This window comes from Coccomyxa subellipsoidea, assembly GCF_000258705.1.
Source record: "Coccomyxa subellipsoidea C-169, whole genome shotgun sequence".
NCBI lineage: Eukaryota > Viridiplantae > Chlorophyta > Trebouxiophyceae > Coccomyxaceae > Coccomyxa > Coccomyxa subellipsoidea.
The window spans coordinates 1,261,796-1,286,137 of NW_005178025.1; the positions used below are offsets into that span (position 1 = coordinate 1,261,796).

At 56.0% G+C, this 24,342-nt stretch overlaps 6 protein-coding genes across 6 annotated transcripts; 3 read left to right on the forward strand and 3 right to left on the reverse strand.

Moving 5' to 3' along the window:
• Positions 1-49: 49 nt before the first annotated feature.
• COCSUDRAFT_19401 (purine and uridine phosphorylase) lies at positions 50-1,202 on the reverse strand (the record flags this gene model as incomplete). The annotated part of the gene is made up of 5 exons (XM_005644276.1): positions 50-106; positions 275-508; positions 623-697; positions 785-984; positions 1,067-1,202. 5 exons carry the CDS (start codon positions 1,200-1,202, stop codon positions 50-52), a joined length of 702 nt encoding a protein of 233 aa, XP_005644333.1.
• A 498-nt stretch (positions 1,203-1,700) lies between these two features.
• COCSUDRAFT_67800 (CP12-domain-containing protein) lies at positions 1,701-3,313 on the forward strand. The gene is made up of 5 exons (XM_005644277.1): positions 1,701-1,737; positions 2,177-2,325; positions 2,564-2,704; positions 2,921-2,979; positions 3,086-3,313. Exons 2-5 carry the CDS (start codon positions 2,191-2,193, stop codon positions 3,099-3,101), a joined length of 351 nt encoding a protein of 116 aa, XP_005644334.1. The 5' UTR covers positions 1,701-1,737; positions 2,177-2,190; the 3' UTR covers positions 3,102-3,313.
• Positions 3,314-4,664: 1,351 nt separating this feature from the next.
• On the reverse strand, positions 4,665-7,379 carry COCSUDRAFT_58520 (hypothetical protein; the record flags this gene model as incomplete). Its single annotated transcript, XM_005644278.1, has 6 exons — positions 4,665-5,015; positions 5,340-5,465; positions 5,852-6,002; positions 6,216-6,448; positions 6,658-7,040; positions 7,352-7,379. The coding sequence occupies 6 exons, from the start codon at positions 7,377-7,379 to the stop codon at positions 4,665-4,667; spliced, it is 1,272 nt and encodes a 423-aa protein (XP_005644335.1).
• A 602-nt stretch (positions 7,380-7,981) lies between these two features.
• COCSUDRAFT_58521 (hypothetical protein) lies at positions 7,982-13,176 on the forward strand (the record flags this gene model as incomplete). Its single annotated transcript, XM_005644279.1, has 13 exons — positions 7,982-8,108; positions 8,243-8,375; positions 8,530-8,719; positions 8,914-9,270; positions 9,453-9,616; positions 9,878-10,040; positions 10,237-10,476; positions 10,774-10,998; positions 11,223-11,401; positions 11,725-11,883; positions 12,057-12,192; positions 12,370-12,840; positions 13,162-13,176. 13 exons carry the CDS (start codon positions 7,982-7,984, stop codon positions 13,174-13,176), a joined length of 2,559 nt encoding a protein of 852 aa, XP_005644336.1.
• Positions 13,177-13,240: 64 nt separating this feature from the next.
• COCSUDRAFT_48869 (hypothetical protein) lies at positions 13,241-19,922 on the reverse strand. Its single transcript, XM_005644280.1, has 15 exons — positions 19,655-19,922; positions 19,329-19,375; positions 19,089-19,212; positions 18,583-18,719; positions 18,374-18,454; positions 17,963-18,109; positions 17,725-17,799; positions 17,463-17,552; positions 17,079-17,303; positions 16,812-16,931; positions 16,363-16,570; positions 16,010-16,138; positions 15,752-15,831; positions 15,357-15,590; positions 13,241-14,974 (listed from the first exon to the last, which is right to left on the reverse strand). Exons 1-15 carry the CDS (start codon positions 19,842-19,844, stop codon positions 13,616-13,618), a joined length of 3,246 nt encoding a protein of 1,081 aa, XP_005644337.1. The 5' UTR covers positions 19,845-19,922; the 3' UTR covers positions 13,241-13,615.
• COCSUDRAFT_67802 (threonine synthase) lies at positions 19,869-23,866 on the forward strand (the record flags this gene model as incomplete). The annotated part of the gene is made up of 9 exons (XM_005644281.1): positions 19,869-19,880; positions 20,217-20,337; positions 20,535-20,806; positions 21,024-21,252; positions 21,600-21,769; positions 21,979-22,086; positions 22,194-22,316; positions 22,530-22,743; positions 23,069-23,866. The coding sequence occupies 9 exons, from the start codon at positions 19,869-19,871 to the stop codon at positions 23,326-23,328; spliced, it is 1,509 nt and encodes a 502-aa protein (XP_005644338.1). The 3' UTR covers positions 23,329-23,866.
• Between the last annotated feature and the right edge of the window lie 476 nt (positions 23,867-24,342).

A 24,342-nucleotide genomic window follows, 5' to 3' on the forward strand; every position in this document is an offset into this window, starting at 1 on the left:
GACACACAGATGCTGTGCTGCATACTGTCATGCTTTCCTTAGACAATCGCTAGAGTTCCTTAACACTCTTCCCCGCCACAAACTCCAGTACTGGGCTGATGACCCTCTGCAGCACAAATATCACACAAGAGTCACAATTCCCCAATGAGCTGTATAGTCCTCAAATTCCTGTACTCCCCAACTTGTGAATGTATCAAATGGCACAGGTCACATTGTTGTGTTTCTTTCAATGTGTAGAACTTCTTGCATGGGCAAGTGAGGTTGCAGCACTCACCTGCAGCGCCTGGGCAGCAGCGTGCAGGTTTTCCAGGAACTCTTCCTGCGGCGGCCGGTCGCCGTCCACAATGTCGGTGATGCTTTTCAGCGCCAGAAAGGGAACGTTGTGCAGATGTGCCACCCATGAGATCCCCGCCGCCTCCATCTCCTTCACTGCAGCCTCGTTGGCATGCAGCTGATCCCAGTCCTCCTTGGAATAGTCCAGCGAGTTGCCAGACGACACCACTCCTTCCTGTGCAATATCAGGCCCGTTTATAACATGTTTCACAGCAGAAGCCCAGCACCTTTTGCATCATTTTTATAAGAAGACAGTATATCTGCGGTGTACGCGGGACAGAAAGCTGACCTTTAAGCTGAGTGCCTCCCTGAGGTTGGGCGCAGGCACCGCATCTATCCTCCAGACCCCATACTTGTCAAACCCCTGCAATTGAAGCGGAGCAAATCAGGAATGATAGCAGCGCTGGAGCTCAGCGACAGGTTGCTTGAGGCCTGCAAGAACGGCACCCACCGGGATGGGAATGCGCCTGTCATGGTTTGCAAAGGCCGTCGCCAGGAAGACATCCCCGATGGCTGCGCCGCGCGCTTTGAAGCCGCCGGCCGTCCCCACGCTGATCACCAGGTCTGGCTTGAACTCGTGCACAGCCAAGTACGCTGTGACAGCTGCCGGCACAGTGCCCACATTGTCCACACCATGCAGCTGGCACTTGCCTGCATCTCAGTGGCATGTTGCCCAGTCAGGACGGGAAGGATATGGTGCAAGAGAGTGAAGACAGGGGGCACGATCCCTCACCATTGCGAACCACATGGACAGTGATACCGAATTTCTCCCCTGTGTAGGATACAGCTGGTGCAGGGGGTGCGATACGAGGCGGCACGTCTTCCTTCAGGTCCAAGATGTTCACTAATGGAAGAGCTTCTGCCTCCATGGCTGCCATGCAGAAAGACACATTATTCACTTGCAGTGATCACATTTGGGACTTTTTAGGTGGTCAGCAGGAAAGCCCGAAGCAAAGACATCCAGACCAGAGGTGCTGAAGGTCTCCTCACCGACCAAGACCAGGACCGTCCTGATGCTTTTTGGTTCCATATCCGACAAGTACTGCAGTGAGTTTTTGGAAGTTATTGACGTGACACTTGCAAACGATCTGGCAAGTGGTCTTCGATCCCAAGATGTCTTAGCCTACGAGGGGGATGGTCCACCACGATCAGTTGCTTTAAGGGTTATGTAGAACAAATGGCAGCATTTCCAAGGTTCCATTGACGCCGGATGGCAGATCCTGCGGAAGCAGGCGGCACAATGCATGCACGTGAGTCCAGCATGTCGTCATGAAGATGATCATATGCTCTTATCTTCTGAGCCTAATCTGGAAGCATGATATTTTTTGGCAAGGCGCTGAGGACCACACCTCGCGCCCCAAACGAAGAGCCTATACGCATCGGGCGAAACAGTGAGATCTGAAGGTGCGTGCGTCGCTGTGCCCCTTCTCCCCGAGCATCGCCTATTCGTGTACAGGTCTAGCGCAACAGCTCTGCAATGGGGTCTCACCTTGGGTGCAGATCGTACTTCCTTATGCTGGTGGTGCAAGACCTGGGTGTTCATGAAGAGGTCTGCTTAGGCATCACGTCTAATGCAATCGGTATCTAGATGGGTTCACTCTAGAGATAGTCGGTATTACGAGATGTTGCAGGGTAATTTGGGCCAATATCGGAAAAGTTTAGCTTTGGCATAAACTGTAAAGGAGAAGTGACTATCGTGACCCCGTGATGATTATGTAGTCATGCAACAGCAGCACCAGGCAGCCCTGGGCTGTTCTGAGTTGTTATTGTCCTGTCCTGGTCAGTCCTGTTCACCTGGAGCACGAACATCCAAGCAATTGACCGTTTTACTCTTCTATCGCAGATTTTCAGCACAAGATGCAAGCCATGATTGCCCGCCCCATGGCCTGCCGCAGCCCAGCAGTGGCATCCCAGACCACACAGGCCGTGCGCCCCCGCGTGCTCGCCAGGGTCTCCCGCCGATCAGTGCTGACCAGGGCGGAGCCGACCGCGGTGAGCAATCTCTGAGCATTGCGATCGACCAAAGCAGAGAGCAGTCTGCTTCCGCTACTCAACCCTTGAAGGAGAAGAGGTCTTTGCCCCATATGTGCATGCCACACAGAACATTGCGGCACTTCGATGGGGCGCAACATCCAATGTGTCTGTAAGCATACAGGTGGATTTCAAAGCAGCGCTTCATACGGGTCGGGTCGCAAGCAGGCGCGTTGAAGGACAAGGTGCTGTTGTGCAGGCTCAGAAGACGCTGTCCGAGCTGGAGAGGGCCATTGCTGAGGCCAGGAAGCAGTGCGACGAGGCCACTGCCGGCGAGTGCGCCGCCGCCTGGGACACTGTCGAGGAGCTGTCCGCTGCCATCTCGCACAAGAAGGCCCAGGTGAGACAGGACACTCGTTGGTTATTGTATTTACAATGGGAGAACAAAGCTGCACTCTGTCTACCTGCTCAGAGCCAGACCACAGTGTGGCGCTCTGTAGAGCCAGACAACTGCACGCAGCCTTTCTGCCAGAGCCATTGTATGCAGGCTGATCATGATGTATGTTTGACTTCTGGTGTCGCTGGGTGACCTGATTGGCATGCAATGTTGTGGCAGGCCAAGGCTGACCCTCTGGAGGAGTTCTGCGATGACAACCCAGAGGCCGACGAGTGCAGGTAAATCCTAGTCACTGTACTTTGTATTTGTCTCTTTGCCATTTGATGGACATGTTCCTTAGTGTTGCTGAGGGTTGTGGGCTGAGGATGTGCATGGCTTCTGCAGGGTGTACGAAGACTGAGAGCCAGGAACGCCGTTTGAAAATCGTATGTCTCACAGCATTGACCTAGGATGATAATCTTAATGCCAATTAAGCAGATTCTTTATGTGTGGAGGTGGATTGTTGTGTGATGCACGATTCATATGCTCTTCAAGAGTGGTGCGAGTTCAAAATTTTCTTGGAGACGAGAGCGGTATGCGGTTGATATCAATGTAAAGTGTGCTGAATGATATTGCCCGCACTTGAAAGCCACTTCCGCCCCACGAGACATTCTGCATGCCCATATATGCTATATACTTACTGAGGTGGCCCATTGCCATGCATGATGCATATATTATATAACACATGATGTCACATGAGAACAGTGCCACAGTGACAGTGTCAAAAAATCATAAGTAGCAATGTATTCAATACATGCAAATTGCAAACATTACTGAAAGCCGATATATAGCTGTTCATATTTAGCTGTTCATATGAATCCCATCAAAAGGAGGCCTGGGATATGAACCTGGAGTGCCAGCAAATTGTTTCAGACAATATGCTGTAAAAGAAGTGAACACAAAACATGTGAGGCACGATGCTACCCAATCCTGCTGAGTCAGTTCCAGAGGAAGTGCAGAATTCCTCATGGTAAGCATACCAAATCTTCTTGCCCGCCACGCCATACATGCAAATTTATTGAGAAATAGAGTGGGACGCTCAACCAATTATCTGGTACAGATATCCGACACGACCTCTTCCTTCCAAGCGGCAAAGCGATATGCATCTATTACACGACCATTGTTGACTGAGCATAGAGCGCTTCCCGACTGATGGATACTTAAGCTCCCCTTTGATAATCAGCAGGACTGGCATTCAAGTGTGGGCGCCCTTTCTTCAAGGGCCCTTTGGTCCCTGATCCTAGTGCTGGCGAACAGCACTACTATATGCACTTCTAGCTAAAACCACCAACTCACGTGTGATGTACATGTTGCATCTGGCCCCTTCCTCTCACTCAAAAATCCTTAATTGTCTAGCATATTGTATCGCATTATGATATGATTCCCCTCTTTGCATTGGAAATAAAAATACACATTGCAGCATTTGCATTATGCCTGGCAAGGCGCAAAGACCCATACGGGACCCCTCAAACCCCGGGCTGCAAGACAACCCGGTGTTTGAGATAAGATGTGGGCTGCGATTGGGCCGGACCCTGCTCCCCTGGATAATAGTCCTTTAATCACGCGCTTGCAAAACAACTACCTGCATTATTGCTCACAGTCCCTATCCCAGAGACACATTTCACGGCTCCGGGGTGAGGGAGCAGAAGCACCCTCTGGCACTGTGCCTCACCGCCCCTTTGGGGACTCTTAATCAGCGGTTCATCAGAGTCCTGGGCAATGGTGCCTCTGATGCCTCTGTTGCACCCGGGCACCACAGAGGTCAAAGAACGAGCTCTCACCTGCAGGCTGGTGCAGGGCAGCAATGCTGACAGGCGCGACTGTGCCACGCTAGACCACTTCGTAGCATCTCTCATACCCCTTTGGGGCCGCTGCCCAGGGGACTCCAAGTCAGCAGTCGACCAGAGTCCTATGCGCAGCCGGGCTAGACTTCGATCTCAATCACAAAGTCGCCGTGCTGCAGGAAGCCGTGCTGGTCGTCCTCGACCGCGCCGAACCAGAGCACGAACATGGCGCCCGAGCGCTGCGTGGCCCAGTCCTCCAGGGCCTGCTGCAGGCAGGGGCAGACAGCGAGTCCGCGTGCGCGCAGTGATGCGAGGTAGCGCAGGAAGTTGACGCAGAGGGCGATGTCGGGGTGGATGGAGAGGTGCGCCAGGTGGGAGAGGTCCGGGTGCTGCCCGCGGCAGCCCAGGGGGATCCCCTGGCCCCCCGCCGCCTCCAGCGTCAGCCGCCGCAGCGACCCCAGCACCCCCCGGTCCGCCACCATCAGCGCCAGCTGCGCACGCGCCAACCCCACCACTTTGAGATACTGCCTTAGTTATCACCATATAAAGCACACGCCAGCCTCGTACATTGTTTTGACAGCAGACTTGCTGTACACTGAAGTTGGCAACCACTTCCCAAGCAAAAAAGGACACACGGAGTCATCAGCGGCAGCTTCATTTTGGAACGTTTGTGCAGCACTGTAGGGCCTTCTGCTTCTTGGAACGAAATTTAATCCTTGCAAGGGAAAAAGGCGAAAGCAGAGCAAAAGCCTCTGCTTTGTTTGAGATATAGAACAGCAGAACCAGGGAGTTGAAAAGGAGAAGTTAGTGCAGACCTGGACCTCCTCCTCCTCGCGCAGGTGGGTCAGGTGTATGCTCTCCAGGTTCCTGCAGTGCCCCTTCTCGATCGCCTCGCACGTGCTCTCGCTCAGGCTCTCCGCCGTCAGCCGCAGCACCGGCACCTGCGCGCACACCACCCTCTAGGCTCACATCCAGCTATGCTAACCTTAAAATATAAGGCGCTTACTTGATGCAACATTGATAGGCGTCGTACAGGGAAGAAAGGCATCTATGGCAACTCTTCCTGTTTTGACATTTCATTGTTTTGGAGCTATCTGATCCCCGCCTGTGGCAGTGGGCCGTATGGTAATCTATGTGGCAGAAGCCATTCAACACACAGAGCAGGCATGAACACTCAGCTGAGAGACTGATAATGTACACCACCCGCTAAGCTCACACCAGCATTAGCCACAATGTGTCTGTCACCAATATATCCACTGAGAGACAAGCCAGGTAATGCAACACAACATCAGCTTGCAGCTGGCATGAGATCATGGGTGGGGCCCACCTTCTGCAGGGCGCCGGAGAAGTCAGCGTCGATGCAGCAGAGGTCGAGGGAGACGGCGTGCTGCAGCAGGCCGCAGCAGTCCAGCGCTGCCTCCAGCCAGGCCAGGTCCGACGCCGACAGCACCGAATTCACGCACACCCGCAGCTCATACCTACCCGCACAAAGTCGACATGCTCAATACTTCCATCAAGTCATGCACTACCCGTCACAAATAATTCCTCCCTTTCTTGCCTCGCAGGATACATGAGAAAGGGTTTCTGCTGGTGTCAGTCAAGCGGGCAGTTGGGAGCTGGGCAACCTGAGTTTTGGTCAATTAATTTTCAATGGAATGAGCTTAATGATGGTCCCAGATTCTGTATTGTACCTTCTGTCCTTGCCGACGGCGGGGCCGAGGCGGCTGAGGAGGTTCTTGAGGGCGCGCTTGCGCACGCGGCCGGAGCAGGTCTGCTCGAAGGTGAGCTTGCAGATGGCGGGGCGGTCGGCCAGGCAGGGCACGGTCTGCTGGTGCTGGCGGCTCATGGGGAAGCAGAGGTGCAGTCCGCCGTAGGGGATGCTGCTCGTCAGCGCCCGGCAGCCCTGCCGTAGCGCCAGCCGATCCTGCAAGTTCACCACGGTCTCTTGTCAGCCCACACATGCATCAGCAATTTGACCCTTCTACTGATTACCATGAAAAAAACTCTTGCGTTACCTTTTGTATCGACCTGCTAGGCAAATATTCTGGTGGTTGAGTGTGAGTGAAGTAGGTTCCAATGCGTCAACAATTCCGCAGCATATATTCATCGCAGGCCTGATGGTTGGGAGCGCACCGGGAGGGGCAGCTGCTGGAATATGGACTGGAGGACGTCGGAGGGCAGCGCGGCCAGGTCGCTGTGCGCATTGGGTGCGCGCAGCTCCAGCGAGGCCGAGCCCATGCGCGCCAGATGGCAACCTGCCCCGTGGTCTTCCCCGGAGCTGGACTGCCCCTCCTGGCAGCAGGGGTGCAACCGGCAGCACCACGCCTTGGCCAGCGCGGCAGAAGGCTCCGCCGGTGCGCACTGCTGGCGCATGCGCTTGGGGAGTTGCTCTGCGGCGGTGCTGTCGTCCTGCAGTGGGGCCAGAGAGTCATCCGCGGTGCGCTTGCGTTTGAGGAGCATCTGGCGCGCGTTCTGGATGGCGCCGTTGAGGAACGATAGCATCTTAGGCGCTGTGCCTGCGGAAATGGCAATCGGATTGAGGCCTTCAATTGTCTGCTGCTGCCAGGGAGTGGGATTGCTCAGGCTCCCAATAGATGTCACCAGTAGAAGTCGTCCCCAGGAGCTTAATCCTCAATGAATAGTTCTTCTGGTGCGAAAATTCGCAAGTAAATATTCGCTCTGCATAAAATTGCTCTGCTTTGACTATGATAAAGAGACATTTTGTTTTAGTACAACAGATCTTGATGGCACTACCATGTGGAAGCAGCGCTCAACCCAATCAGACTGTGCTTTCTTTTCTTACGCAACTACTTTATAATAGGCGCACTGCAGTCCGCAACACCTAAGGATCGCATCGATAACGCAAACAGATTGGCATGGGAGTCACATGAGGGTACCCAAAGCTGCGCACACAACGTGCCAGAAGCAAAGGCGCCCCGGACAGCTCCTGTTCAAACATTCCAGGACATAGAAACGCTTCCCACCTATGATTTGGACGCCAGCTGAACAAGACTTAGGCCTCTCCCAGAAGACGACGTTCGCTGCTCATCTAGGCAACCTCGTATGCGGTAAAGATGTGATCGGAAGCTGCAAAGAAGAACTGCTATTGCAGCAGATATGCTGCAGAGCAATGAATTTACCTTCTGTGCAGGTTTTCAGCATCCATGGCCATGATCAGGTGGGCAACACACGTGGATCATCACTAACTTCTTTGATAGCCATGCCAATTATATCCTCGATAAATTGCAGAGAAGTAGATGCGTTTCATTGAAGACTTGTATTCCTGATCGATAATAGTCTCAGTTGCTTAAGCCCGCATTCCAATTGTAGCGAACGAGACGGATGCATAGTGCAGAGGCTCTCAGAAAGAAGCAAGCAATACGGAGACCGCTGAATTGCGTTGACAATTGATCAGTGTTTCAGATCTTCATATCCATCTGACACAAGATAATTCAGGATGGGCGTGAAGGGCTTCAACACATGGTTTCGGAAGCAATTCCCAGGCGCTTATGTGGGAGTGAAACGACATTACGACCATCTCTACATCGACATGGCTTCTTACTTGCACGAAGAACTCAGGAGAGGTGAGATGCATCCTGTCTTGATGTATTCTTCTGGTCCGGCAGTGTTGGAGGCATGTGTGGAATACCACGTCGCATATGGAGAAGTCATGTTGCATGAAGCTTCCCTGACAGTCCTCACCGGGTATTTTGCGCAGCCAATGATGTAGATCACTTCCACAAGCTGCTTCATGCGCGCCTGGACAAGACACTGCGGCTGGTGGAGCCTCAGAAGAGCGTCGTCTTTGCTCTGGACGGTCCTGCGCCATTGGCCAAGCTCCTGACCCAGCGGTATGGGAAAATGAATCCACTGCACAGCACAAATGCTTCCACGCAGGGCTGAGGATCCAACTTATCATATCTTTGGAGTGCAGCATGCCGACTGCTCAGGTTGTGCAGTCGTTGTGCCCTGTGCCACGCTGATCATTTGTATGCATGGCTGCAGGTTGAGAAGAAAGAAGGAGGCGCAGAAGGAAGCGAAGTCCGGGCCGAGGCTGCTGTCCAGCCTGGGGTTGACCCCCGGCACACCCTTGATGGCCATGATACAGGAGAGCCTGACGTACTACATCTGCCGCCGCCTGCAGACCTCCGCGTGGCAGCACCTCCACTTTGAGCTGTCAGGAGCCACCGTCAAGGTGGCCCACATGCAGTTCTGCACATCTTGATCCTTTACTTACCACTTCAGATACTCACATGCTCGTATGTGCATACATATGCACTTTCTTGTTGCCGTGTGCTCCTGAGGACGACAATGGCATTTACTGTGGTAAGTTGCAAAGAACTCGACTTCCGGGCTGCCCGACTGATACATGTTTGCACACAAATGAAGGGCGAGGGGGAGGTGAAGATTCTGTCGCGGCTGCTGCGGCCGTGGGCGGACGTGCAGCCAGAGGACACCCACGTGGTCATTGCGAACGACTCCGACGTCGTTCTAATGGCATTAGTCACACCCGCGCGCAACGTATTCGTCCTGGCCGAGCCGGGCCGTGTGGCGCGCCGCGGCGTTGCCTCTCTAGCGGCCGGCTCGGCGGCGGCGGCCAGCAAGAAGGGGCGGCAGGGGCGCGCGCGGGTGGCGGCCGGCGCGCGGGGCCTGCCCATGACGATGGGCTTCACCTGCTTCTCTGTCACCGCGCTGCAACGCCTGTGGCTGCACAAGCACCCCTTCCTGCGCGGCGCCACGTCACAGGTCTGGTACTCGTACTTCTGCAGCACTACTCATGGCTCCACACTCGAGAAGTCGTCATGGCTGTTGGCTTCGTTTGTGTTGTGGCACTCCAATTCTGTGACACTCCAAGTGAGCTTGGAGATGCTTGTATAAGGTGCGTGGGGATTCTTAGCGGTTCAATGATAAGACGATGTGTGCTGCAGGAGACGGCGGAGCGGGTGGCACGGCTGCAGGTGGACCTTGTGATACTGGCCATACTGAGCGCGGGCAATGACTATCTGCCGGCGCTACAGGGCGGCCGCCTGCAGGGCAACAGCCTCTGGGAGAGCTACCTGACGCTCAAGGCCAAGCGTGACTCGTCCCACCAGTGTGTATCCCAATCGCCTGGCGCTCTTCCTTCTCAGCGATGAGTCTGGATCAATTTGGCCATCCCATGAGACAAGTGAAACTAGGGGGCATGCTCCATCAACATCAGAGACCCTTGAGAGCGTCCGGGAGTGCTTATTGAAGTTTAAGATGCTGGCGAAAGAGGCAAGATGAAGACATCAGAATGAATCCGGCACTCCACTGCGGCACAGGTGCATCTTGACAAGAGTGCTACTATGAGTAAGGAGCTGTCCATGCACAGGTCTCTGGTGACATGGGAGGGCAGCGAGGTGCAGCTGAATGCGGCCTGCTTCACGGCGCTGCTGAAGGCGTGGCCCAGGGGGCTGAACCGGCACCGCTCGACATCTGACGACGATGATGTCGTGGTGTACAAGCAGCCTGCAGACCCCCATCGGTACCTGGAGGTGACTGCCTGAAACAAGCCCGCACCTGAACCTCATTCAACCTGTGACCTGCATAGTCTGGCGTTGGCACACACGCATGTCAAGAGGCATTCAGGAATCGAGAAATGCAGCCTGCAAAACCTTTGCTGCAGGTAGAAATTGACACAAGGCACTGGACTTGCTGTGCCAATTTATGATATTGTGGCTACGTGCGCAGGGGATGGAGTGGCTCCTCAAGATGTACCTGGAGGGAGAGTGCAGCGACTACCGCTTCACATACGACGCCTACGCACCCTCGGCATACCAGCTTATCTCCATGTTCCATGCTAACGGCTCTCCTGAGGCGAGCTCCGCAGAGCCAGCTGATCGACAGGCTGACGAGAGCGCTGACGGGGAGGTCCCTGTCGATGAGGCTTCCAATGCCCCTGCCCCCGCTCCCACACCCGTCAACAGTCAGGTGAGTCGCAATGCTCTTCACCTCTGGTGTACAGGTGAACCCAGCGAAGCGTGTCCCACTTCTTTGGCATGCCAGAGCCACCTGAGTCTGCATCCCTTCCCCTTACTAGAATCTCTACAAAGAACCAATCACAGACTCGACGCAGCACAGGAAAATTCTGCCTGGGACCAATCTTGACAAATTCTATGGCCCATACGGGCGATAGAGCCATGCATGCAGCCATAATGGGCTCTAGGCTCAAGGCAATCTCATGTCTCTATTGAGGGTCTGATACAGATAGTGCACGGTCATTCACAGGCGCGTCGGCTGCCGCGCATATCAGAATCAACTGAAGCGCTAGCGCCGACGGTGTGCGCGATGGCGCTGCTGCCGGGCGGCCTGACGGGGCCGGCCTACGCGCCGACGGCTCTGCGCCACCTCATGACAGACCCGGACTCGCCGGTGGCTGACCTGTACCAGGAGTGCTCCGAGTGCCTGTCGCTCAGCCAGGACCGGTCCAGGTGCAACGTCGAGAGCACGGAGGTGAGCGCTGCTGCAATCTGCAAGATTGTTGTGCTATTACAGTACCTCTCCTAGTTCATCAATCCCTCGTAGCAACGTTTGCCGAAGGAGCAAAGCAATCCTGGGCTTTGTGGTATCGGCATGTCTGAATGCTGAGCAGTTTGAGCTACGCTTACCTTCGCCTGCCAGGCCTGGGCCTTGTATCACAGCCGAATGTCAGTGGGAATTCTGCCATGGATGTGCAGGCGCGGAAAGTGCTGGATGCAGCAGTGAAGGCGCACGCCGTGGCGGAGGCCGCAGCGGCTGCCCACAAGGAAGGCCTGGAGGCCGCAGTGGCCCAGGCCGCACTGGAGGCAGCCAGCGCGGCTCTGCAGGATAGCAAGCGCCGCGTGCAGGAGCTGAAGGACCGGAACAGGCGCGCCCTGTCAGCCTTGGCGCCTGCAAGTGCTCAAACTCATCCTCGGAACTCGCCTTGCGATATATAGCTAGATGCAGGGTGATTGCTCATATGAGGTTGCCAGTAAATCCTGTGGCTGGCATTTCTGCGTCAAGCGCGGATACTAATTTATTGGGCAGGCACAGGACTTTGCTTGCGACCTGATCTGAGCATTCATCCTGTCAGTGACGACCACCAAACCCTGACAACAATGGGCAGCGTGATCGTTTGCCGTTCCGTCCTCCAAACAGAAGATGGTTGCCAAAAGCACAAGGTGCCAATCCAAAAACAGCGGTGGGCGTGGCATGCAGGGCGCTGGAGGCTGCGAGGGAGGACCACATGCGGGAGAGGCATCCGTACGCGCCGTTCCCTATTGACAGGCTGCAGGCAGCGGTGGAGGCAGTGCCCCTGGACAGCTTCCCTGTCGTGGAGCGCGATGCTGCCACCTTTGGACCTTCCTATACATTCTGGTGAGTCCAATTACCAACAATGCTTCTGGATGCACCAGCTACTCCTGCAAATTGATGCAAGCCACAGGTCCTGAGGGACATGTGCAATACTTTCAAGGACACTGTGCATGCATGTCTGAGGTGCATAGATAGCTGTTTTGATAATGACAAATGTGATGTCACGATCACTGCAGGTACAGGAGGGAGTCTGAGGACAGAGCAGCCTCGTCAGCCTTCACACCACCGGATTCGCCTTACGAATCAGAGTCAGCCATTGCAGAGCAGCCGTCGCGGATGATCGAGAGGGAGGAAATACCAGAAGAGCTGCCCGTATTGGTGCACTCGCAATCTGCCATTGACCTTGCAGGCAAGCTCACGTTTTTCTCCCTACCCTGCGCATGGAATACCTGTGAGCCCGCGCAACACAAGCTTTTGCTTTATATCAGACAACTGACAGCTGCAAGCAGAAGCGCTCATGTTATAGTTTTGTGTTCTGTAGAAGCAGAGGAGCAGGCAGTGCCTGCAAGCAGTCAGCAGGATGGCAGTGAGCAGGCGGCCTCCTCAGAGCAGCGCAACAAAGCAGCAGTGGAGGGTGCAGCAGAGCAGCCGCCGCCCGCGCTGCATGCAACGATGGGCATGCGACACATGCGCCGGAAGCTTTCCAAATCGATCCGCAAAATTAAGCGGCAGCCCGGCTTGGCCGCCACCGTAGCGGCACCCAGCTCCCCCCTTCCCAGCTCTGCAGAAGCAGCACAGTCTGACCACAATCCCACAGAAAACGGCGCCACACGTGGCGACTCCACTGCATCTGATGTTGATGATACCGATGCCGGCTCGCGGCCAGAGGGGTCTTCAGAACAAAAGGCCCCACAAGAGCAGGTGGTGCACGTCGTGTCAGACAGCGGATTGGTCATGTTGCGCCCAGCGCGCAGAGCCAGCGCAGCAGCAGCAGCGTGCCTTCAACAGAGACCGTCCCAGGTACACCCGCGCCGCCTTTTTGGCATCCCAAGCTTGGCCCCTTCTCTTGTGCGCGGAAATGTGACACAACACACATGCACAAGGTGTCTTTTGTTGATCATGGAGGTGCCAAGATCCGCTTGTTTGTTCTGCAGGGGCTTGCTGGGATGCAGAGGCAAGTAGGGAGACAGCATTGGAGAGCACCCTGGCCGCGGCACACTCCTCAAAAGCCCCTGTTTGTTTCATCTCAACGGGTAGCACACTGTCAGCCTGCCTCATGCCACAGCATGTGTTTGAGGTGAAATTGAGCTTGAAGCTGTGTCATGTTGTTGCTGCTACTAGCCGCTGAGCGGCTAGTTGTGTTTCACTTTTTGGTAATTATTATCCTACGCTAAATACAGCGAACGATTCTGCGATTGTGCAAGAAATTTGCGCTACACTTGCGCTACTTCACTTGTATCAGCATACAGTTAGATTATGTAGTCAAGGTTGCACATTTGCCACTCATCATGCATGAGCTTTGCAAGGGCCGATTTGGCCGCCCCGTGGACCCTCACATTGCATGATTGCACAGCATCAATGTACAATGCAATGCACGACTCCAAGTCAACCTAATTCTACTCACCCTTTCAGACGCATTCTCCCTCCATGCTCGGGCATGCTGACCACAACGCACAACATTCACAGTTGAAACTCTTCTCGTAAGGTACCATTCTACCCTCAGATATCACAGTTGTCAAGTCACAAGATGGAACACTCCAGCGCTAAGAATGGCCGAGAGACGCAGCATTGAGTCTCAATCCTTCAGTGGCGGCGCAGATGGCGCGCTGATATCTTTCGCAGCCCCGACCGCGGCATCAAGCTCCGCCAGCACGCTATGCAGCCCGTCCACAGCCTTCTCAATGCTGGCCAACGCCGGCTGCGTCTCGCTCGCCGCGAGCGCGCCGGCCCCGGGCAGCTCCAGCGCCTCAACCTGCTTCTGAGCAGATTGCAGCGAGCTCGACACCTCCCCGGACTCCGCCGCCTCGCGCAGCACCACCGTGGCCGCCTCCAACTTGCGCACGACGCGGCCAACCTTGTCCCGCTCGACGCCCTCCGGCGGGCACGCCTGCTTCAGCGCCGCGACCGCGTCCTGCAGCTGCGCGACGAGCGCCGGCAGGCCGCTGTTGGCGCCGGAGACAGTCTGAGTGGCCGACCCGAGTGCGGCCTGCAGCGCCTCGGCCGATTCGGCCAAAGCGGCGCGGCGGCCGTTGGCCGCCTCACCGTCGATGGCGGCCGCCAGGCGGCTGATCTCATCGGCAATGCGCCGCACATTGCCCGCGGCCGCGCGCAGCGGCGCGATCACCTGCTCCGTCAGCTGGCTGTTCACGTTCACCGCTGCCGTCACCGCGTTTGTTGCCGCCGCTGTGAAGCCGATGTCGGCCGACACTGCCAGATCAGACAAGTCAAACGCCACCTGCACCATCCGCGCCTGGCCGCTCTGCGCCGCGGTCGTCCAGCTGCCGTACGCCCTTTCCTCCGGCAACCGTTCATCCATCTGGCGAAGGAGGCCCCTATCAAGAATGATCATGTTGGCCTGCCCTCTGCTGTGCCCCGGCGCTGCCCTCTCCGCAAGAGTGGTCAAGGATCCGCCCTCCAAGCCCACAGCAGGGCTCGCCACCTGCAGCCCAATCTGCTCCCTGCAAGCCGGTGCCTCCGCCCCGGTCACAGAATGTAGCCGATCCACCGCGCCAGACAGCCAGCCGCTGACAACGGCGGCCGGCGGCGGCTGCGGCTTGTCTGCCCCGGAGAAGATGCCGCTCAGCCGCTCGCCCAGGCTCGGCAGCGCGTCGCCGATGACTCGCGCCAGCCGGGTGAACAGGGTCTCCAATTCCTCCACCGCCGGGGCAATGTCCGCGCCCGAGAGGCCGTCCAGCGCGCCGGAATACACCTCCTCTAGGCGGTCCTGCTGCGACGTCAGCTCCTTGCCTATTCTGCGCTTGGCCGCCTGCACTGCCTGCCCGACTGCTGCGTCTGCTGGCGCCACCGGGGGGTCTGCTTCTGTGGCCGCCAGCTCTGAGATTACCGGGTGAGGTGTAGTGGCAGGCAGTTGCGCGATGCTGAGGGCACCGCCGGGTAAAGGCGGCCTGAGCCAGCCCAGTGCCAGGGATGTGCCCTGCAGGCAAATCCATACTGCTCAGCATTATCAGCCCTACAGCGGTCAGACTGGCCAAGGAACTCCGGAACTGCCTAGCTTTCCCATCAGTTGCCGCAGACGTGCTTGATAAGAAGAAGGAGACTGAAAATTTCAAGAGGAGCGCGATCAGAAAAGTGTGACTAGTGACCATCCGAAAATGCCCTCCCTTTTGTGCTGAACCTGGCAGTACGGGACATTCTGTTCTAAATGTTCCATCTATCGCAGGAGCGCGCTTCTTGCACGGAGAGCAAGGTGCATCTCTTGTAGAGTGGCGGTGGGGACCTGCCTTTCAGGATTCCAGGATCTCAAACAGGGCATCTACACCCTGGTGTGGCACTGCTGGTGAAGGCTGCGGCAACACCTGCCCGCCAGTTTCCGGCGCAGCTGCCCGCGAGCTGGACGCTGCCGCGTCGGCGACGCTGCTGCTTTGGCCCGAGCGCGCCACCTCCTGCACGCCGTCGCTCAGCCGTGGAGCCTCCTTTGAGGCGAATGCATCGGCCAGCGACCGTGTGATGTCGGAGGGCGATTTGGGGCCCTCGTCCCCGAAGCACTTGGCGTCCGGCAGCGCTGACGGCACATACCCATAATTCTTCACCTGCCGCGCATGCATGCCAGCACAGTATCACAACAGGCACTGCATGGCCTTTTGCGCTCAAGTACGCCAACGCAAGGGCAGGATCCTCAATTAGTCAGCAATTATAGGACCTTCTGTACTTTCTTTCTGGGTCTTGACGGATAGTTCAAAATGGCAGGCACCTGAAGGACGAGCACCACTGCTCCGGCCGCTAGGGTGAGGTAGCTCAGGCCCTCTGCAGCGCCCAAAATGCCTCCAGGACCTGCAAGCCCACAGACAGTCACCAAGGTATCCTTGATGTTGCACCTTAGTTGTGTTCCTGGCAAAAGTCCTAGCCTCACCGTTATCAGGGGTGTTCCGACTCACTCACGATGGCGCCTCACTTTCACTCCGAGTGCCCTGTGAAATCCTTCTCTCCAAAAGGGATCACAGGAGCGCACCTGCCGGCAGGCCCTTGCTGGTGGTGGCCTTCATGCCGATGCTCCAGGCAGCCAGGCCCAGCAGAGTCACATAGCTGAGGCCCTCCAGCGCTCCCAGCAAGCCCCCAGGCCCAGGCGGCAGCCCACAGCCTGAAATTCACACACCGAGCCCAGTGTCACATCACCCCTAAAGTAGAGGTTGTCTTATGCCACTGAGTCACTGTGTCAGTATATAATCCACATGTAGGTTGACCGATGTCCCTGCATATTCTAGACGCTGGACGAGACACTTTCATGTTAGTGTGTCTCACTGCGTGTCCAAAACTTCTCCTTTGCGGCGAAAGGATGTTTCTGCATGTCCTAGGGAGGCACACCTGTCGAGCTGAGGGTGTAGAGCGACCAGGCCACCACGGGCGCAGCAAACAGCCCCAGCGTGCCCACAAGGACCTGCAGCCCGGCCGGTGGACTAGAGCTGTCGCTGGGAGCAGCGTCCGTTTTGAAGACGGCCTGCGCCACCGGCCCGGCGGCCGCGTCCGCCACCTTGCCACCCTCCGCTGCAACCTCCAGAGTGCCGCTTGCAATCTGCGATGCAATACTTCCGTTCATGCAGAACCTTTCGACGGGATTGTGGGAGCAGCTTATCGGGCTCGCCTGATCACATTGTTGCCGGCCCTTGTGCTTACAGGGTACTGTGATAGTCCTGGCGCGTTGCTCCTGTGCATCTCTATCGCATGCCGGAGCGTGAAAGTGGCTATGATCCAGTGTGGCATGTGACTGCAGCACGGCTGAGAGCACAACGCAGGTGAGGGTTGCTCAAGCTGACCTGCTGCGGGGTTGGGGCCGCCTCAAACTTGGCGGCTGCAAGGGGACTGGCGGCAGCCTCTGCCACGCTGCCTCCCTGTGCCTCCACGTTCAGAACTCCCCCGGTCCCTTCCAGCTCCTCCTGCACAACCACAGAAGCGCTCAGCCATCAAAAGAACGATTTAAAACACGCGTGAGTTGACCCGAGGCATCTGCAGCAGCCACAATGTTGCGTGACTCCCGAAAGGGATTCGAAGATGAACAGAGCTGGGTGATCTGTGGGACGCACAGTAGCAGAAGCAGAGGCAGGGGCTGAGGCATGAGAGGCAGGAGGTGCCGGTTCCGGAGTAGCTTCAGCAGGCTGTGGTTCGGCAGGGGTATCGGGCGCTTCTTGGATGTTGTCTGCCCAGCGCTGCTGAACCTCTGAGCGCTCCTGCTTCTCCACATCAGCCTCGTCCACGCTGCCCATCTCACCCCCTCCTGCAGGGCCCCACTCATCCGCACCTCCAGGCACCTGGGCCACCCAAGGGATGACTGAGTGCCCGACCAGGCTGCAGTGTGCAGCGCGCGATTGGCTGCCAGAAGCGAAATACTTGTGCAGGAGAGCCACAAGTCGACAGTGGGCATGCAGAGGGTACAAGAGTGTGTCATTATCAACAGGAGGGTCACATACAGTGGGTGTCTCCTTGTCGAGGCTGGGTGTGGGCTCCTCAAGTTCCCCCTCAGGCTCAGTGGCAGCCTCCAAAGCATTTTCTGCATCGTCCTGCGTACAAGATGTCATCCGAACATCACTCAAATGCCCAAAACTTGGTGCAAGTCCATGCGATCCATGCAGAAGACGTAGAAGCTCATGAAGGATTGAAAAGCGGCAACTGTCCAGTGACAGGCAGAAATTCTTGTGCTGCAGAGGAAAGCTCAGGAGGGGTGGTAATGACCTGTTGGACATCTCCTACAGGCCTCTGAGCCTCTCCGGGCATGACGGCTTCAGAGTCCTTGGGTGCCTTGCTTGCCTGCAAGTAGTAGAGCACCGGGAGCTGAGAGACAGTTTTTGGGACTCTTTTTCTCAGACAGGACGCCAGAGAGCAGCCAGCAAGCTTCCAGTCAGTGGGTTGTGCAGGCCAGGCTTCAGGACTGGGGAAGTCAAGAGAAGCTGAATGGAGAGGGTTGGGAGACCTGATTGATAATCAGAGGCTCTGTCTCCGGAGGCGATGGCTCGACTTCAGACAGAGTGGTGCCGGCGCTCTCTGCCTCAGCCTCTGCTGCTTCCACTTGCGCCGCAGCGCCTTCTGACTCGGTTGCAGGCGAAGTGGGCGCTCCGGCCTTCTCAAGAGACAGAAAGGAGTATTGGTGTCAATTTTCCTAACCGTCACTTTTTCTTGAGCGCCATGTGGGATCTCGGCACAGCCGCTGCCACTAGTAAGGATGCTCACGTCCGCGGTGCTGACGGGTCTGATTCAGGTATTGTCATTTCAGGAGGTGCACATCTTTCTTAAACGAGGTAGTGGGGCGTCCAGGTAATGCCGATTACATTCCATGCTCCAATCACAATCAGCTCTTTAGACTGAAGGGGTGGAGGTGCCTTACCCCATCAATGGAGAGGACAGTGGTGGCCGTGTCGCTCCAGGCGCACTCTGCCACTATCTTCTCATCACCAGCCTCCTCCACCTGCACAGTAGCAAGCTGTTTGCAGATCATCGCAATCCTGCACTTGCTGTTTCTGCCGCTGGAAAAGGGTCTCTTCAGGCACATTTGTCCCAGGGGCAGGTAAAAGATGAGCATATGAGAGCAGCTACCTTGATCTCACGATTGGTGCCAGGCTCCCACTCTGCCGCTGAGCCATCCTCTCTCACCACAACCAATTTGAATTCATAAGTGTCGGGAGGTAGCGCCAGATCCACAGACCATTTGTTCCCTTCCGCCCATGTCAGGCCTGTACAGCTCCCAACTTTTAGTGCCCAAAAGAAAGAGGAAAAAAAGGGAAAGGAACAGGGGAGGCTTGGCCGCTGCCGGACTTTCACCGGCTATTTCCGCTCCTCTTAGGGTGGAAACAGACCCGGCCTCCAGGATTGTATGTCCTAGGTCACCCCCCAAAAGAGGCTGAACGGCCACTTGATGTCAAGTGGGCAGCTCTCAATATCCAAAAACCAAGTCTAATGTACATGTCTTTTGCAGCAGTGCGTCAATGTCCACGGTGAATTCCCTTTCGTCAGCACAATCTGTCTAGAGCGTCAGCAGGACACATGCAGGTATGAGCGGCACCGACGAGGCTAAAACATTGCATGCACATTCAGGGGGGCACCTGGGGCAGCGGCAGGGTCCCAAGCTCCCAGCTGCTCCTGTGTCCCAACCGCTTTGACGACCTCCCCAAAGGCCACCTCATGCTGGGTGGTGATGCGCACAGTGCTGCCAGACGCTGCCTCGCACTGCACCACCAATATTCATCCATGAAAGCATGCAACAGACTCTGAAAGAGCGTGCATAAAGAGCACACAGTATGTGATGAACCATTTCATCCATGCGCTAAGAAGAGGTGCCTTGCCTTGAGGGCTCCCCTCCTCTGTGGCAGACCTGGCCTCTGCAGGCTGCCTGTGGACACAAAAGCCACGTAACTTTTCTAACAATCTGCCAGATTTGTTGTGCCTGTCATTACCGCAGCCAGTGCTCTGTCACTCAAAGGTAGGGCAAATGTGAGGCACGCAGTGATCTGGTTTCGGCCGTGGACACCGCACTGCTTGGAATGCTCTGAGGATAATTAATCGAATAACCAAAAATTACTTGACTGATTCTCACTCAGCAAAAGGTTTCCTTTAAAAAAATGCTGGGCTCCAATGCATTCAGTACTGCTTGGTTGAAGCGCGAGCGCACCAGGAACTTCAGACCGTCTGGTGAAGAGTACACAAGGAATGAGTCCATTGTAACGAACTGAAGTCAATTGCCTATGGCAAGAACGCCCATTCGCCCTTGCGTTTCCTGTTCGAAAAGGTTTTCGGCAAGCTCCGAGCGCGGGCGATCTGAGGAGGTGTGCTTCGCAAGGCTGCGCACCACAAGAGCGCATCGTGTCCAATTGTCAATCAGCACAATGACATCTCAAGTGAGCCCAGATGAACGCCAGTCTGTCCGGAAGCAAGATCAGAGGCCCAAAAGTTGACAAGACCCAATCGCATTAATGTACAAATCCAAGTCAGCTGTGCGCTTTTGGCATGCACTTTAGTAGCACGAGGGCCGCCTTGATCATAGCGAATCCAGACTGGGCCTTGCAGCCATGAACACACTTCTGCAGGGAAGCATGGAGTCTTTACGATCTTCAGCAAGAGCAGCAGCAGGCAGCTGTGCAGGGCTGCGTTCCAACACTGGGGCCAGCCCATCGCACAGGGTGTGCACTACTCCTGTCTGTGTGGCTCGGTCCTCTGCCTCGGGACATCGGCAGGCCAGGAGAGCTACTGAGCCGCTCAAAGCAGCCACTGTGGAGGCAAAGGTGGACCAGGATGGAGATGCGCCCAGGGGCCTTGACAGGCAAGGCAGCATAAGGGACAGGGCGCACAAACGAGGTGAGACATGCTAACAGAGTCTTGGAAAATGTGCAAATGGATTCCGATGCATATTGCAGAGGAGAAGGGTGGAAGGACTGCCACTCCTGTGCCCAACTTATCCTTATGGCCACTTGGCTTCCTATCTCACCACTGTCGATAAGATTTGTTCGACGAACGCAGCAGAATTTTATTGGAATTGCTGTGTGCCTGTGCAGCCCCGCTTGACAAGGGCCACTTGTTCCGAGCGAAGTATGTGCCATTCAAGAGCGTGCTGGAGGGGGATCCCTGGAACTCGGAGGAGTCCTACTCGTTGGACGAGGTGGTCTACCGGGCCAAGGATGGCGGCCTCCTGGACGTGGTGCACGACATGGATGCACTGAAGCAGTATGGGCCGGAGTACTGGCGCGCCCTGTTTGACAGCAGGGTGGGCCGCACAACCTGGCCCTTCGGCTCGGGTGTGTGGTCTAAGAAGGAGTGGGTGCTGCCGGTGCGCTTCCTGCTTCTCTCCTGCCTGCACTGACACTTCACCTGTCGCAGTCTTTCAATCCTGGGTGCATGCCCACCATTGCTTGCATGCTCTGCCAATTCTGGGCAATTTTGCGCCTGTGAGCAAGGAAGCTTTCACAACAATTTTATGACGTTCGCCCAGTGATCACCAACGAAAGTTGTGACTGCCTGACGTGTAAAGTTGCATGGCTGTGCAGCAAATCGAGGACGACTACATCAAGAGCATGTTTGAGGGCAACAGCAACCTGTTCTGGGCGGAGGGCTTCGGGCGCCAGCTGGGCATGTCGGACATGTGGGTGAAGAACTGCGGCATCAGCCACACGGGCTCCTTCAAGGACCTGGGCATGACCGTGCTCGTCTCCCAGGTCAACCGCCTGCGCTCCATCAAGCCCGACGCCGTCCAGGCCGTCGGCTGCGCCTCCACAGGTAATCCCTCGCATCTACCCTTGACTGCCAACAGTGCATTGTGTGTAATATACCGGACCCTGAGATGCCAGCTTGACCTGCCAAATATGAAAAGCACCTGGTAGGAAAGGCAGGATGCAGTGTGAAATAGCCGCTTTGCTTGTAGCACTGCTGTTGCTGAGGTAAATCGGCAGATCCCTGCCCTTGCACTCGGTCACGCTGCCGCTCATCAATGCTGCTCTGGACATTGCGTGTGCTGGCGAGACATGCAGATGTGTTGGGTGCTCCGTCCCGGAGAGGAAGCCTGTGACACATCTGACAGGTGGTGTGTCAGAGCTTGACCTCTTGGTGGATGATGTGGCGCGCAGGTGACACGTCAGCTGCGCTGTCGGCGTACTGCGCGCACGCTGGCATCCCCTCCATCGTGTTCCTGCCGGCCGACAAGATCAGCCTGGCGCAGCTGGTGCAGCCCATCGCCAACGGCGCCCTCGTGCTCTCCATCGACACCGACTTTGACGGCTGCATGAAGCTCGTCAAGGTGAGTGCACGCCTCACTGCCTGTCTGGCACAGAGAGCTCCCTTGTGAACTGGAGACCGCATATGTGCCAACCATTCCATCTGCTTGCTGTTACTGCTTATGCAACATTTTCCTCAAAACCACCCAGAAGTAGCTGCGCCTGGAATGCGCTGATGCTGTCTTGGAAAATCACACTGAATGAAAGCACACTGGGCGTTTGTCATGTGCAGGAAGTGACGTCGGTGTCGCCCATCTACCTGGCAAACAGCATGAACAGCTTGCGGCTAGAGGGGCAGAAGACGGCCGCCATTGAGATCTGCCAGCAGTTTGACTGGGAGGTGTGACTTCCTCCTCCCAGTGCAAAATCTGCCCATGCAAGCCGCCATGTTGTGCATTGCCCTCCATTGTCTGTAGCCGTGGTCTGATGAGCATGGTGGGTGTGCAGGTGCCCGACTGGGTGATCATCCCTGGAGGCAACCTGGGCAACATCTACGCTTTCTACAAAGGCTTCAAGATGTGCTATGACCTCGGCCTCACAGACCGCATGCCCCGCCTCGTCTGCGCGCAGGTGCCGCCTGCCTCCTGTTATCGCAATACCTGCAGTGACACCACAAACATCTTCTTTGCAGAATGGCCAAATGAGCACATATCACGTGTGGCTAATGCCAGTCTCTTGGGCGTCCATGCTACCTGGCTGTCAGCACACAAGGCAACTTCTTGTGCATGCATGCTTGGCACTGGGCTGGGTGATGAGCGGGTGGGTTGTGTGGTGTGTGAACAGGCCCAGAACGCCAACCCGCTGTACCTGGCGTACAAGAAGGGCTGGGAGCACTTTGAGCCGGTGAAGGCCAAGACGACGTTTGCGAGCGCGATCCAGATCGGCGACCCGGTGTCGATCGACCGCGCGGTGCTGGCGCTGACGGCCACGGATGGCATCGTGGAGGAAGCCTCCGAGGAGGAGCTCATGGACGCCTCCGCGCGCGGCGACCTCACCGGTCAGTCATTCACTAGGGACTGTTTAAGCCCAAAACGCAAACCTTCTGACACAGCACCAAATCCTTACAAGGCCTGTGAGGCCCGGCCTGGTTATAGGGTGGCAGGACCTCGCTTCTTGAACGGCCAATTCTTAAGAGTCTGTTCCTTGGTGCTCTGCAATTGAGCACCAGCTAGCAGTGTTCCCTGTTGCGCATCTAGGCTTTCTTTGAGGGCGTGCTAAATTGCTGGCAAGGCTTGTTGCCTTTGCCAGAAGGCGCAGGACACACAGGAAATACTGCATCCCACTAGCGCGGAGAACAGTTGACATGGGGTGTGCGCGTGCAGGCATGTTCAACTGCCCGCACACGGGAGTGGCGCTGGCGGCGCTGATCAAGCTGCGCGAGCGCGGAGTCATCGCGGCCTCCGACCGCACCGTCGTTGTGTCGACGGCCTCTGGGCTCAAGTTCGCCAACTCCAAGGTGGCCTACCACTCGCGCGAGATCGAGGGCATGAAGTGCCAGTACGCCAACCAGCCCACCCCCGTCAAAAACGACCTTGGCTCTGTCATGGACGCCATTCATGCCAAGTTCAGCGCCATGAAGTGAGCGCGGCATCAACTCCATAGTGCGCATGATTTGAGCTATGCACGCTGCACAGCGAGGGCCGTGTTGGGGCACATGCTATCCGCGCCAAGTTCAGTCCATGAAGTGAGCATGCTCGGAGCTCGGCGCCGGGGCATGTGCCGAGCGCATGAGCCTAGGCAGAGCTCTCATGGCTGCAGTGGCGGATGCGTGAAGGTACAAGGATATGTGCTGTCTGTGTCTTCTTTCCTGGCACGATGTCATATGCCCGGTGCTTTGGCTGGATATCAATGAATGCACCTTTCCATGCGCAATGAAGTGTTCACTACTAGTGAGGCTGCTCTGGCGCAAAACTCATCCTGGAACTGATAGAACGTTGCCGGCTTGCTTTTGTACTGCATGTTGGTTTTTAGCAGCAGTACAGTGAATACCTCCAGGTACAACATCAGGATACAAAATGACGGTGCTTATACATGCGGAAGTTGGCCATCTCTCAATTTACTGAGGAGACTGAAACCTTATTTTGTTCCTTGTGAGGAGAACTTAACAGATAATTAAAGACGATATATGGCTTACAATTCTGGCGCAAACTCTCTCTGATCATGAGCAGTGTTATATTCACAGCACCAGAAGCTATAAGCATTGCACTCGCATAGGCTCCTCGCTTACACTCAAAGACAGCAGTTCTGTACATGAATAGCAGGCAATCGCAATACATGTGTGCACCTCTCCTTACCCTTCTTTCTGTGCATTACCAGCACACAGCAACTCTTATATGTACAAAGATCCACAGCAACCAGCACTCATGTCTCTGAATGTCTCAATGAGACTCCCTCGTCCCATGAAAACACACTCTGTCAAATTACTGCATCTGCGGGGGACAACAAGTTCGAAGATGTGCGCAACAGCGCTTAAAAATGGCGAGGCAGTTGCAGTCATACTCTACACTCCTTGAAGTTATGATGAGTCAGGGATTGTCCCCAACGCCATGGCTTCCAGCAGCTGCAATGAAGAATTAATGAAAAGAACAAAAAGAAA

Excerpts from the sequence above, each read along its gene's own strand:
- COCSUDRAFT_48869 (XM_005644280.1), bottom strand. The coding sequence starts at position 19,844 with ATGCGCTCTTGTGGTGCGCAGCCTTGCGAAGCACACCTCCTCAGATCG. Across the intron at positions 17,304-17,462 it reads TCGACAAGGAGACACCCACT|GTGCCTGGAGGTGCGGATGA; the intron begins GTATGTGACCCT and ends TGGGTGGCCCAG. Across the intron at positions 15,832-16,009 it reads CAGCAAGGGCCTGCCGGCAG|GTCCTGGAGGCATTTTGGGC; the intron begins GTGCGCTCCTGT and ends GTGGGCTTGCAG.
- COCSUDRAFT_67800 (XM_005644277.1), top strand. The coding sequence starts at position 2,191 with ATGCAAGCCATGATTGCCCGCCCCATGGCCTGCCGCAGCCCAGCAGTG. Across the intron at positions 2,326-2,563 it reads CCAGGGCGGAGCCGACCGCG|GCTCAGAAGACGCTGTCCGA; the intron begins GTGAGCAATCTC and ends GCTGTTGTGCAG. Across the intron at positions 2,705-2,920 it reads TCTCGCACAAGAAGGCCCAG|GCCAAGGCTGACCCTCTGGA; the intron begins GTGAGACAGGAC and ends ATGTTGTGGCAG.